The 12,033-nt window shown below is 39.7% G+C and overlaps 2 protein-coding genes across 5 annotated transcripts in view; one reads left to right on the top strand and one right to left on the bottom strand.

Annotated features, from left to right (window-relative positions):
• Positions 1-2,056, top strand: part of SUPT20H (SPT20 homolog, SAGA complex component) — a 29,685-nt gene extending 27,629 nt beyond the window's left edge. For 2 of the 3 annotated variants that reach the window (XM_062487646.1, XM_062487645.1), the window contains exons 22-23: positions 301-406; positions 1,914-2,056. In XM_062487646.1, the coding sequence (XP_062343630.1) occupies positions 301-406; positions 1,914-2,014 (207 nt within the window). In that variant the 3' untranslated portion in view covers positions 2,015-2,056. Of the gene's footprint in view, positions 1-300; positions 407-934; positions 1,063-1,913 lie in introns of all 3 variants that reach the window. The other variant, XM_062487648.1, reaches the window with a different exon arrangement.
• A 391-nt stretch (positions 2,057-2,447) lies between these two features.
• On the bottom strand, positions 2,448-11,844 carry EXOSC8 (exosome component 8). 2 transcript variants are annotated; one of them, XM_062487650.1, is made up of 11 exons: positions 11,825-11,844; positions 10,132-10,168; positions 9,048-9,111; positions 8,424-8,497; positions 7,799-7,844; positions 6,680-6,785; positions 6,549-6,594; positions 6,199-6,295; positions 5,064-5,184; positions 2,985-3,091; positions 2,448-2,586 (listed from the first exon to the last, which is right to left on the bottom strand). In XM_062487650.1, the coding sequence occupies exons 1-11, from the start codon at positions 11,839-11,841 to the stop codon at positions 2,471-2,473; spliced, it is 831 nt and encodes a 276-aa protein (XP_062343634.1). In that variant the 5' UTR covers positions 11,842-11,844; the 3' UTR covers positions 2,448-2,470. The 2 variants fall into 2 exon arrangements, with proteins under 2 accessions (XP_062343634.1, XP_062343633.1); XM_062487649.1 differs by having other exon boundaries at positions 2,449-3,091.
• Positions 11,845-12,033: the final 189 nt, after the last annotated feature.

The raw sequence follows: 12,033 nt of genomic DNA, 5'->3' as shown, positions 1-12,033 counted from the left end.
GATTACAACAGTAAAGTGCAGTCTGCTGGACTGCAGAGAAATTGACAGCTACGTGGGATTTCTGCTGGGTAACAGGAGCAATACCATTTCTGCCAAAACAAAGTTGTTCTGGGGGTATTCAGTATCCGCTTGTTCTGCTGTTAGTGACTACACTATAGCCTGTATCTACACACGCTGGATTGATGTAGCATTAAATGTTTTTAAATGGCACTGCAGAAGTTTGCCTTCACACTGGCTTTATTTGCTTGTTCGTTGCTACAAAAGTTTGGTAATAAGGATCAAGCTTTTCATTTTTGCTAGGGGTCTGACCAAGGTCCATCCAATCAAGATCAGGCATTATCTGCCCAACAAGCTGCTGTAATTAACCTGACTGGAGTAGGGAATTTTATGCAACCTCAAGCCACAGGTATGTGCTTGCTGAGCCTCCTTTTGTAGCTAAGTGTTTATGTTGATAAATTCACACTGAAATGAAGTTTGGTCTTAAGGAAGTCTTACACTAGATCAGAATGATTTACTGTTCATTATCAGGACGTGAATTCTATGAGAAATACTCTACTTCTAAAGCATGCACTTCTCTGCTTTGTTTGGGCAGTTACGTGCCATTAATTGATAATATCACATGGAAACAACTTAAGACAAAATGAAAATGCATGAAACTTCATGCCAGACTTCATTAAGGAATGTTTCTTTAACTGTGTGCTTAACATCCAGTGTGAGAAACCTTTGTCTCTCCACAAGCACTTCATAATCTAATTATGTTCTAACTAACAGAGTATGTATATCATGTACTTTATTCTGCACTGTTCCCAATTTGACTCTGAAACTAATTCTATTGATCCTCCTTTGCTGTTACACTGTATTCCTATGTCTTCCTCCCCTGACCAACTCAACCTGACTTCTTTGACCTGCCTGCTTTCCCCTTCTCCTTTCTCAGTGTTGTCTCAGCTTGGCTCTGCTGTGAACAGACCTGGGCAAAGCCTTCCTCAGCAGAGACTCCAGCTCTCTTCTGCCTTGCAACAGCAACAACAACAAGCCTTGCAGCAGCAGCAGCAACAGATACAAGTAATCCAGCAACTTCACTCTGACTGTGTTTTAAAAAAAATTAAATTAAAAATACAATTCTTGGCTCCAAAATTAAAAACGTTGCCCTTTTGGGCTCTCTTTTTAACAAATGCAGTTACGGTCTTGCAAATTCAAGGAAAAATAAACAACAAAACCAACATGTATTTGGCAAACTATCATGCAAGACCTGGGATCTGTGGTTCTCTCAGCTTGGAGCACTGAATTTATTTTTATTCATTTAAGCCCTCCACCTTCCTGATTTGCAAACATTCAAGGGGTGCTTGTGGCACATATCTAAATACTATACCAGGTGCCAATAGATTTCAAAATGGCATGGATGTAAGCACCTGGAAGTTCAAATGTAGCACTGCTACACTCAGTACATGAAAGCAAGAGCTCTGCAAAGCATTCCTTTACCATTCAGATGCTACATGAAAATATTTTAGCATTTTTTTTTAGCACACAGTCTTCTCTTTGTAATACATAGGAGGAAAAGAAAAATATAGAAAATTCATACAATGTATACACTGAGAATGTATCATGTTAAAAGGTACTGTGTAACCCAAACACTCAGTGAAGTTGCTGAGTTACTGCAGTTACTGCAATGAAGAGAAAGGGCAAAGAACCCAATCTGTGCACATTCACGTGTAAAATGTTAGCTTGTGCCCTCAGCAGGCTTCTGTGCCACTGGTGCTGCTTGACTGTACCCATTGCCCCAGTACATGGCGTGTTCCTTTTGTCAACCTGGTGCTTCCTCCTTTTTTCTTTCTCTCCCCCCACTTCATTCTCCCTGATGTGAAAGCTTTATAGTCAACACTAACAGGCTTTTTCTCCCTTCTCCTCCATGGCAGCAGTTGCGATTCTTGCAGCATCAAATGGCTATGGCAGCAGCAGCAGCAGCACAAGCAGCTCACCTGCATCAACAGCTTTCAGGCAGCCACTCAAAAAGTAAAAGGAAAAGAGGCACACCAGCCCCTCCAAAATCATGAGCCTTGCCTCCCCCCAAAAAAATTGATTTGAAGGTTTTGTTTTTTTCCCAGATTATTAAGGAAAAGGCTTAAAATTAAATTGGTGTTTTATATTACTGGTGGGAATATGAACTTTTGACATTACACTAAAAGAAATAAACTGATTTTGGAAACCAGCCTTACAGAACTTAAAAGATTTCATCTCTAAAGTGACTAGGATCTGGTTTCCTCAAGTCACTTAATTTTTTAACAGAATGTTTTATCTTGTATTTTTTACCACTCAACACCATTGTACATAGAATAAGGGTGAAAAACATTTTAGAAAAAATGAACTTTGTAAATGTAGTATTGGTATTTGTTTATTTAGTATAAAAGGTTTGTGAACACTGTAACAAATACAATTTTTACAAATCCACTTTTGAAAAGAGCTCTCTTTTTGTTCACTTGGGTGTTATACTTTTTATTACTTTGTCTATCAGCTTCTTTACTTCTTTGTGTCTTGTAATTGCTCTGCTGATACAGTCCTGAAGCTTGGCTCCTGTAAGGGGACTTCCACCTAAACATTGAAAGGAACAATTTGATTTTCTATTTATATTTCAGTTACATGTATCTAACTATGATTTCCAAATTTGATACACCAACTGTCATTACCAGCACCGTTCACCTGGGGAGCACATAGCTTTCCCAGCCCTAGCTTCAGGCAAAGATGAAGGAAACAAACAGGAATTGTAACGGAGACATGCCCAGAATTTGTCCTCTGCTGTGACTGCTTTTTGAACTTTAGTCATGCCACCATCTTAAAGCTCCTTTCAAGAGTGTGTAATCTAATGATGATTCAAGCAGACACTGTTACCATAAAGCACCCACATCTCACAAAGCAAACCTGGTGTATAATCTTTTCTTGACCCAACATCATCATCTGCATAGGTTTCTTTGTAGTAAATTTAAAAATACCTGGTTTATGGACAGAACACAGTCTGCCTTCTTCGTCAGTTACAATGGTTACTGTTCCAGTTGCTAAATCTTCTTCTTCAGCAGTTGGATCAACAATGAGTAATGTGCTTGTGAAAGAATTGCATGCAGTTATGTTAGTACACATTGCTCCATTAATGTTATTGCAAAATAGTTTTTACTGTAGTCTTAGAAAAGAGTAATGGATTTAGTGCTCAAGCTTATCTGTTGTCCTACCAAAATGCACCAATTTGAAAAAAAAAACCCAAAAAGTGTGGGAGATTTCACATCATCATGGGTTTATGACTGGAAAATAGGCATAGAAGCTGTTTCATAAATTTATGACAGCAGCGTGTTGCAGGAAAATGTCACTAAATTTCTATTTGCAGTATGCAGTATGAAAAACTGCAGTCAGTATTTTGTAGTTACACTGAAGACTGGCATTGGTATTAGGTGTAGGCTGCACTAATTTCTACCAGACACCTTAAAGCAAAACTAATTTCCAACGATAAGTTCACCAAAGTAGTTCTCCATTTTTTGTCAGTGAACTCTAAATCACTCAGACTGGGAATAGTTCAAAAACAGATTCAGTGGGTTGCTTAAGACAGCTTATTCTGCAGTCAGACATCACATGAGCAGTTCAAGGGATGGCAGTTGTTGATGTACAGGTCACTGCCACAGGAGCAGCTTTGCACCAGTGCTCCTCAGCCATGGCCATGCTAACCAGCAACCTCCCACTTATTCAAGGAAGTCTTTCATGAAGAAGAAAAATGCCTCTGGAAGCCAGGGTATGTAAAGCATTTTATTGAAAGGGTTGTGTCAACAGCTCTAGAAAAATTAACAAACCAGAATTAAAAAAAAAAACAACACAAACCACACAACACAGGCACAAACCCCCTCAATACTTAGTTTTAGGAGCTAAAAGTAGACTTAAGTAACTTGTTTGATGCATCAGTTGGTTTCAGGGAAGGAAGCAAAGCCCAACAGACACTCATGGAAAGCCTCCTTCTCCAGGCAGCTTTTTAGTGTATGTGTAAGTATGTATGATTTGTGTGTAAATAATACCCTACTCACAACTGTCTCCCTACTATGTTACCCAAATGCTCTGTGTACATCGAACTTCAGACCCAGCAGAAATGGTTTTAAAGCACTTAACAGAGGCACTTCAAAGTACCAGTAATGTCCTGGTCTAATGCATTTTGGTAATCATCTGATCAACATTTGAGATTATTGCCCTCCCTACTCCATCTGTTTATGAAAGGCCCTACTAATCATTTCTGTGAATACACATTAATGTGCCATAACCCCTCAACATCTCCAAGCAGACCTAAATCTTGAACAGCACAGTGAGCACTATCCTGTCACTTTCTACTTTGCAAATAGATGTCACCAGAAATTATTACATTTCTTATAAACAGCAGCAGCACACATTCTTAACGTTCTTCACCTTATGAAGAGGCAGTAAGCAATTTCAGATGAGGAGTCAAGTTTTCATGTGTGATTACTTCAAATTCTCATAATCAGGTTATTTTCCAACATGAACAATGACTAAAGCATGTTGCTTATACTTCACCTTGGGTAATCATGTTTTCAGTTATCCAGGGGTCCTATTATTCTAACTAGACTGTTTACTTCTTACTTTCTTTGTTGACTACATCCTTGGAATAAGCTGTTCAAAAACCACCCTCTTTTTTTATCAGTTACTAACACAGGGTTCCTAAAACATTAATTGTATTGGTACATTTTCATCTTAAAGTTACTTCCAAAACCTAAAACAGTACCCACCCCTGTACTTTTAAGTTTGTCTTTCAGGTTGGGAACCATTTCTGCTTTAAGCCACAGGAAGAAGCTGCAGAGTACAGACTGCACTTTGTTCTGTGCACTCATTACATCACAGAACTAGGGGCCTCTTCAATGAGAGAGAGAGAGGCTGTGGATTTAATATTGGTGGAGCAGCATTTCCTGAGGTGCCACACTGGTCCCTGGCAGAAGTGCAGAAACATCACTGGTGGCATCCTCTGTCTTTCATTTGTTTTACAGACACCATTGTTTCCATAAAGTATAAAACAGTTTGGAACTTACTCATCAAATATAGCAAATGATGTGGCAACCGGATGCTTTCTGATAATCAAAGGGTTCTTCTGTTTGAAATTAACTTCTGATAAACCAGTTTCTTCATTTATCGTAACCAACGGCAATTGCACTGAAGAGATGAAAATATTACAATGGTCTAATATTAAACATTGCTGCATTTAGCAGGCCTAGAGATGTTGACAACTACTGAAATATTTACACTGTTCTTTTAACCCACTGAAAATCAATCGGAATAGAGTTTTGCCTATATTAATAGTACTGTCTACAAAAAAAAAATTTGAATTCAAGGAAGGTATTTAGCTTAGAACTACCCATTCAAGGAAGTACTTGATTTTTGTACTCAAGGTAACAGAAGTGTTTCTCCTTACACAGAAATGTTTTCAACTTCCAAAATGCCACATAACTGAACCACTTTAGAGTCATATTTAACCAAAAGTACATTTCCCCAAGTCTACTGGACAATATAATCTCATGTCATGAATTTTATATATCTGTAGAAACAGTGCAACCTGACCTTCAGCTAACTCTTGCTGTGACAACCCATACATTGCCAGTGACAAGGAAAACAAGAGCTAAGTAGCTAGAGAATTCCAAGGCTTACATTTCAGAGTTAGAAAGGGAGCCCTTGCCATAATCTTCCCTTTAAACTGCTGCCTTTGTGCCTTTATAAGCCACACACTTGCAAACAGTCCACACGTTTTTTTACAAACTATAATGCATTAAGCTAGGAAAGGAATATTCTGTTGTGACAAAGTACTTCTGTAAGCAAAGCCTCTGACAGCTCATCCTGCCTACACAAAATATATTGTCAAAGTAATACCCTGATGTAGATATTAACTCGTTCATGGCTACTGCTGAAAGACTCAGGTATCTGACACCAAAGAACACATGACAAAACGGACATTAGTCTTTTAAGAAAGCAATAGTAAGTGTACAAAAAGATCCTATTTTTCAAGTGTTACACATCTATGGCATCCAACCACCATTTCCACCTTGTATTTGCATTCAAATAACAGGAAACAAACAGTCCCATGAATCAGTTACCTACTTACCAGGACTCAAAATTAATGCATTTCTCCAAGCAACACTAATCAGAATGTCTCTTGTTCTAAGGAAGACTTACCGTTTTTTAATGCTGCCAACAAAGCAAAGACACTGGCATCCAGAAGGTTTCCATCATAGTCCAGACATATGATATCACAGTATAAAACCCAAGCAAGCTAGCAAAAAAGGGTTTGTACATATGAGATATTACATCAGCTAAGCAAATGGTGCAATATATAAGAAAATTCTTGCCAAACTAAATAAAGACACTTAATTGCACTTAGGATGTAAACTAAGCTATGAAGACTGAAAAGCAAAAAAAACAACACTAAAACCCCCTATAACCTCAAATACCTTCTGTATTTGTACCTGTGTACAGGTACTGTGATCTTGTTACTATCTCCCTCTTCATTCTGAGATACAACTTACCTTGCCATTGGCAATACACAGATCTTCTTTCACTATCATCTGTGAACTAAAATACAATGAGAGTAAGCATGGAAATAGAAAACTCTCCAGCAGAGTCGCTTGTATTTTATCAGCACTAAGATGGTTCTTACTTTTCAATCACATCTGCAATGAACTGGCTCGCTGCTTGAGCTTCTTCACCAGGTGGTCCAGAGCGAAACCTCTCTGCACAGAGGGATGGCAGCTCTACATTTGGAACTAGGTAGCAAGAATTATTATTATATTAGTCATAAATCAAAGAAAGGAGGCAGTGGGTAATCAAAAATAAATAAAAAAATAAATAACAGATGCTCTTAATACCATTTTATGGACTTCAAATGAAAGGCAAGACCAAGAATTTTTCGATTGAGCCTTCCTAATTCTCCCTTCAAAAATAAAGTTATGCATCAGTTTGTATTAAAGAACTTTTTAAGTACTGTAGTAGTTTAAAGTCCTGTAGTACTCTCTGTCCTCAGAAACTATATATTCCATGGGAAAGCACATAATCCTACCATTCTCTGCTTATAATCCTTCTCTGACTATCATGACCAACACAAATTCTTCAAGTGTTAAGCACTTTTCAACAGATCAGGAAACAGCAGCATTTCCATCCCACTGCCTGACTTTACTGGTACGCTGTCTGCCTTTCATCAACCATTAAAACCCGAGGCTTTAGACTTGAAGCAAAAACATGCAAAAACATTCATGAAAAGAACCTAAGTATAGTCAAACTCACTGAAAACAACATACTTGGGAGATGCCTGAGAAAAAGGGGGTTTCATCTAAGCTCCCACTTCCACAGAATTACTTTATTTCCAAAGAAACTCCAAACAGGAGTGAGGATATACCGGGACAGTTCTCTGAGAAATAAACAGATTTCACTGTTTTAAAAGTTACATTTTTTGCCTACTGGGACATTGAAACAGAAGTTAACATTCCTTTGCACAACCCTGCATGCCACTATCTTCTATAGATTACCCTCTCCCTCTTCATATACACACTGCTGCAGGTTTCCTTCCATGCCCAGGCTGGAATCAGCAATAAAAAGGTAGCTGTATATGGAAAACTCACAAGCAGAGCAAAGGGAATTCTAGATGCCTATATGTCAATTTTGAAATTAATTTGAAGGGATGTAATAAAATTTGATCCAAATTAATTATTTTAAGAAATCTTTCACAACCTTTTACTGAAGCAATACAAAACCCGTGTAAGATCCATACTGAAATGCTTACCAATATATCCCTTATTAGCAGAATCCACTGCAGGTGCAGCAAGTTCCTGGAGAAACAGAAAAGAGAAAAATGAAGACCAGAATTTTGTACAAAATATTTTCCAGCTGTTCTACATACAAATGGTTGTTTTCGTCCCAGTTACCATTACAGTGAGATTTACAAAAGCCATTTTTAATCAGTCCTTGAATTTAGTCTCTCTAAATTTCCTATGGAAGAACTCAGTACAGGGATGAGCAGTCATTTGTCTTGTAGGTCACAGCACGCCAGCAGTAGAGTTGAGGCTACAAGGCATAAAATAGTCCAGCCAGCTCATTCCCAGTGCACTTACTGATTGATGTTCAGGAACTTTTCTGTTATAGAGCTTTTATCTAGAAATAACAAGGACTTTAGTTTATACACATCTTTCCCCGTACACCGTGGGCTTCACAAAAATACATGTTCTCAGACTATACAAGCAGGATTATACAATCACATTACATATTAACTTTCAGGTCTGGAAGTAACTTGGGTGAAAAACTGTAATTGCATGTGACTGGCACATTGTTGTAACTCCAAGGGCGATTAATGCTGAACAGAAATGCATAAAGTCAGCTAAAAGATAAATAAAGATAAAAATCAACCATACCGCTTTTACTCCACAAATCACCGTGGTATTTCCTAACTTCACCAGGGCAGAACCATCTGCAGTTGTAATTGAACCTGAAGAGAAACAGTAGTGTTCAATAAAATCTGTTTTCCTTTCAAAGGGTGTTAAAAAACATCCAACCTTCACAGAGTGTTTACTTTCCATCATTTTATACTAAACACAGGCTAAGCAAAGTCTCAAATCCAGAGTGGAACGGAATCTCTGTATGAAACAGTCAATCACACAGAATGGCTGAGGTTTTCCAGCCTGCAGAGGCCCCTTCTGGATGGCAGCACAACCCTCTGGCATATTAGCCACTCCCAGTTTGGTGTCATCTGCAAACTTGTGAGGGCACCTAAATTGTGCTGCACATACAGGAGCAGAACTGACTAATTACATTGTGCACATTAGCCCAGGAACAGGACTGAAAACAATGCTCAAGGATAATATTGTACCATGCATTCTCTTTGACGCTTGTTGAAACTGTAAAGAAAAATCCTTCCTCTTCCTGGTTTCCAAATGCAAGAACCAAGAAAACCAATTAGCAAGTCATTAAGGTCACCTCTATAACATGATATTAATACCTCCCCGTTATTATTATTATTATTCCACATAAGCACTTGCCTATGTTGACAGTGGTTGTCCGAAATTCACCTAACTCTCTTCCATCAGGCCGACAGTTCTCTTTCTAAAGAAAAATTACAAACTTCAAATAAGAAATCATACTTTATCACATAACACAGTAATATTTTTGCTACAAAAGTTCATAAAAATAATATTCTCTTCTCAAAAATGCTAGGGAAAACTCAGTCACACTCCAGCTGGCTTTTCATCAACTGATACGTAGTTTGCGGTTGTAGACCTACAAAAGAAAACCCCTGATTTTTAAAATTAATTACATTTATTTATTACATTTAGTTATTACAATATAAGTTGATTGTCTCAAGGGCAGGTACTTTAAGAAGCTAGATTCAGAATGTCATCAAATAATGAACACACACTGGTAACTTAAAACGAGAGTTTAAACCTGTCTGCATTGTTTAGTGGAGCTCTTAAAATTAGAGTGAACTAAAGAAAACCAAAGAAAATCATTGCACCCAAAGAACACCCAACATTCAAATACAATCAGTCAGAAGCTGTGCAACACACAATCCTTAGAATGTTCCATTATTTTAGATCTGAATTGTCATTCACCACATTTTCAAAAGCAAACACTTCTGGTTCAACGATGAGAACCAAAACTGCAGTAATACTGGAGCCATTTCTAAGTCAATACAACTTCAATAATATATTAACTAATTTAAGGTAACAAAAGTCAGTGTTTTTCCTCCACAGTTACAGTGTGCATGGTTAGCAGCAATAGTCCCTATTACTAATTTTTGTAGCATCTAAAAGCCTGGTTTGACATAATTTTGTACTACATAAGAACCGGCATCACCATCTTAGTCAAATTTAACCTGTTCTCCTTTCAAAACCAACAGAAGCATTAAGCCATCAAGATGAACATCATCAACACCACAGATGGAAAGAAAAACATGTTCTGAAGAGCATAAATGCTCCTCACCTGCTCAAACCGTTTTTTGGGGTTTTTTTTCAATTTCCATTTCCATACTTTCAGACTTCCATACAGACAAGTTAGAAGGGCAGAAGCAAGCAAGAAAAAAAATCACTATAAGGAATTTATGCATGCATCTCATGTTTCACTCACCAAAAACCTCCTGTAATATTCCAAAGGTTCTACAGTTCTAGAACAAATAGAAAGAGAAGTTTAAATGCAAGCTTCTGAGTAGGCAAGATAAAAAAAAAATCAGCAAGCACAAACCCACAACAATAAATAATCTGGGAATCAAGATGCCTGACAAAGCTGCTTAGCAATAGTTATAGAACAATGAGGAAACTCTAAACTAATCCAGAAAAAAAAAAAGATGCTTTCCTAAAATCAGTTCCAAAACGCTTCTTCCATACAAGGCACCTGCCTGCACATACACTGAATAAGAACTGCTAGCTTTTACTTCATTAATCCTATTAGCTTTAAATCATAAAAAGTGTTCAGTGACAGAAGGGTGTAAATGCCTTTCAAGGAATGCAAAAAGGAAAATTTTATAAAATGTGTGAAATATCTGTTAGTTCAAGGACTGCATTCAGACGCAGAAAATTGTATAAAAAATTTAAATTATTCAGTTTTTCTTAGAATCTTTGAGAAAATATAAAATTACAAAACATGCTTCATGCAGTGCTTCAGACAAGAAGTAATTCTTATTATTAATCATACACTAGTAAGTTTCTGCATATTAGTATTTTAAACAGGGATGATTAAGGTTAAAAAAAGCTTTTATAAAAGGTGGCATCAATATTTAAATGAAGCAGTCACCGCTGCATTAAAACAGTGCTTCTGGGGCAGGGGTGAAAAAAAGGTAAATGGAATTAAGCAAGTTTTCCAAATGCAAACTAACATACAGAGTCATCACCAACACAATGGCCAGCATGAACTGGCTCCTGTTGGCTCCACGGGTGTTGGTCCAGTACTACTGGATTATAAAGCCAATGCAAGGTCTGTTGTCTTCCAGTTCACGTAACAGCACTTCCTAAACCTTGTTTGAAGCTTTTAAGTCATTAAGTACAGTAGAACCAAGGATGCTGGCACAAAGTACCCAGAGAAGCTGTGGATACCCCGTACCTGGAAGTGTTCAAGGCTGGATGGGGCTCTGAACAGCCTGGTCTAGCAAAAGGTGTCCCTGCCCCTGGCAGACGGATTGGAATTCGATGATCTGTGATGATCCCCTCTGACCCAAACCATTTTACTATTCGCACATTAGTTGTAAATGGGTAGTTATAAATGGGAAGTAATTGAATACCCTAGTTTTAACCTCCTTATAACGCTATCAGCTGCGTAAGGGGAGGTTTTGGTTGGAAAAGGTTAGTCACCTAAAGGGTGATTCTGCACTGGAACTGGAATTTCCCCAGGACAGAGATCACAGCACCAAAACTGCCAGGGTCCAAGAAGCGCTTGGATAACGCTGAGGCACGTGCTGTAACTCCTGGGGGTGTCCTGCAAAGGGCCAGGAGTCGGACTCGGGGATCTCTAAGGCTCCAGCTGGGAATACTGTGTGATACCAGGTAGCTCCGGGCCTCACTAAGCTCCGCTTTTTCCCGGCTGGCCAAACCCCGCTCGCTCAGCCTTTCCCGCACACGCCGGCTCTCCTCAGCCCCCACCCCACCCCAACGAGACGCGCCGAGCCCGCTCCCCGAGGGCGCGCGTCGCCGCGGCGGTGACGGGACAAAGCAAAGCCCTCAGGGCTCCCCGGGCGGCCGAGGCGGTGGGGATGGAGGCGCGGGAAGGGACGGTGGGGATGGGGATGGGGACGCGGGCGGCACCCGCGGCCGCCGGGCCCAGCACTTACTTGAACGCCGCCGCCATGGCGGTGCCGTCCCCGCCTCGGATGTGGTGCCCCCTGGCGGCCCTCCCGCCCGGCGGCCTCCGCGGGCGGACCGGCGGCAGCGGCGGCCATAGGGGCGGCGGCGCTGCCGGGCCCTGACCGCCGGGGGGCGCCGGCGGCTCCCAGCGGCACCCGGCGGGCGGCGCGGCCGCTGTCGCGTCGCTGTCGCGGCG

Source organism: Cinclus cinclus, chromosome 2 (genome assembly GCF_963662255.1).
Source record: "Cinclus cinclus chromosome 2, bCinCin1.1, whole genome shotgun sequence".
NCBI classification, from domain to species: Eukaryota; Metazoa; Chordata; class Aves; order Passeriformes; family Cinclidae; genus Cinclus; species Cinclus cinclus.
The sequence above is the reverse complement of the archived record's forward strand: the minus strand, read 5'-3'. Positions and strand labels throughout refer to the sequence as shown.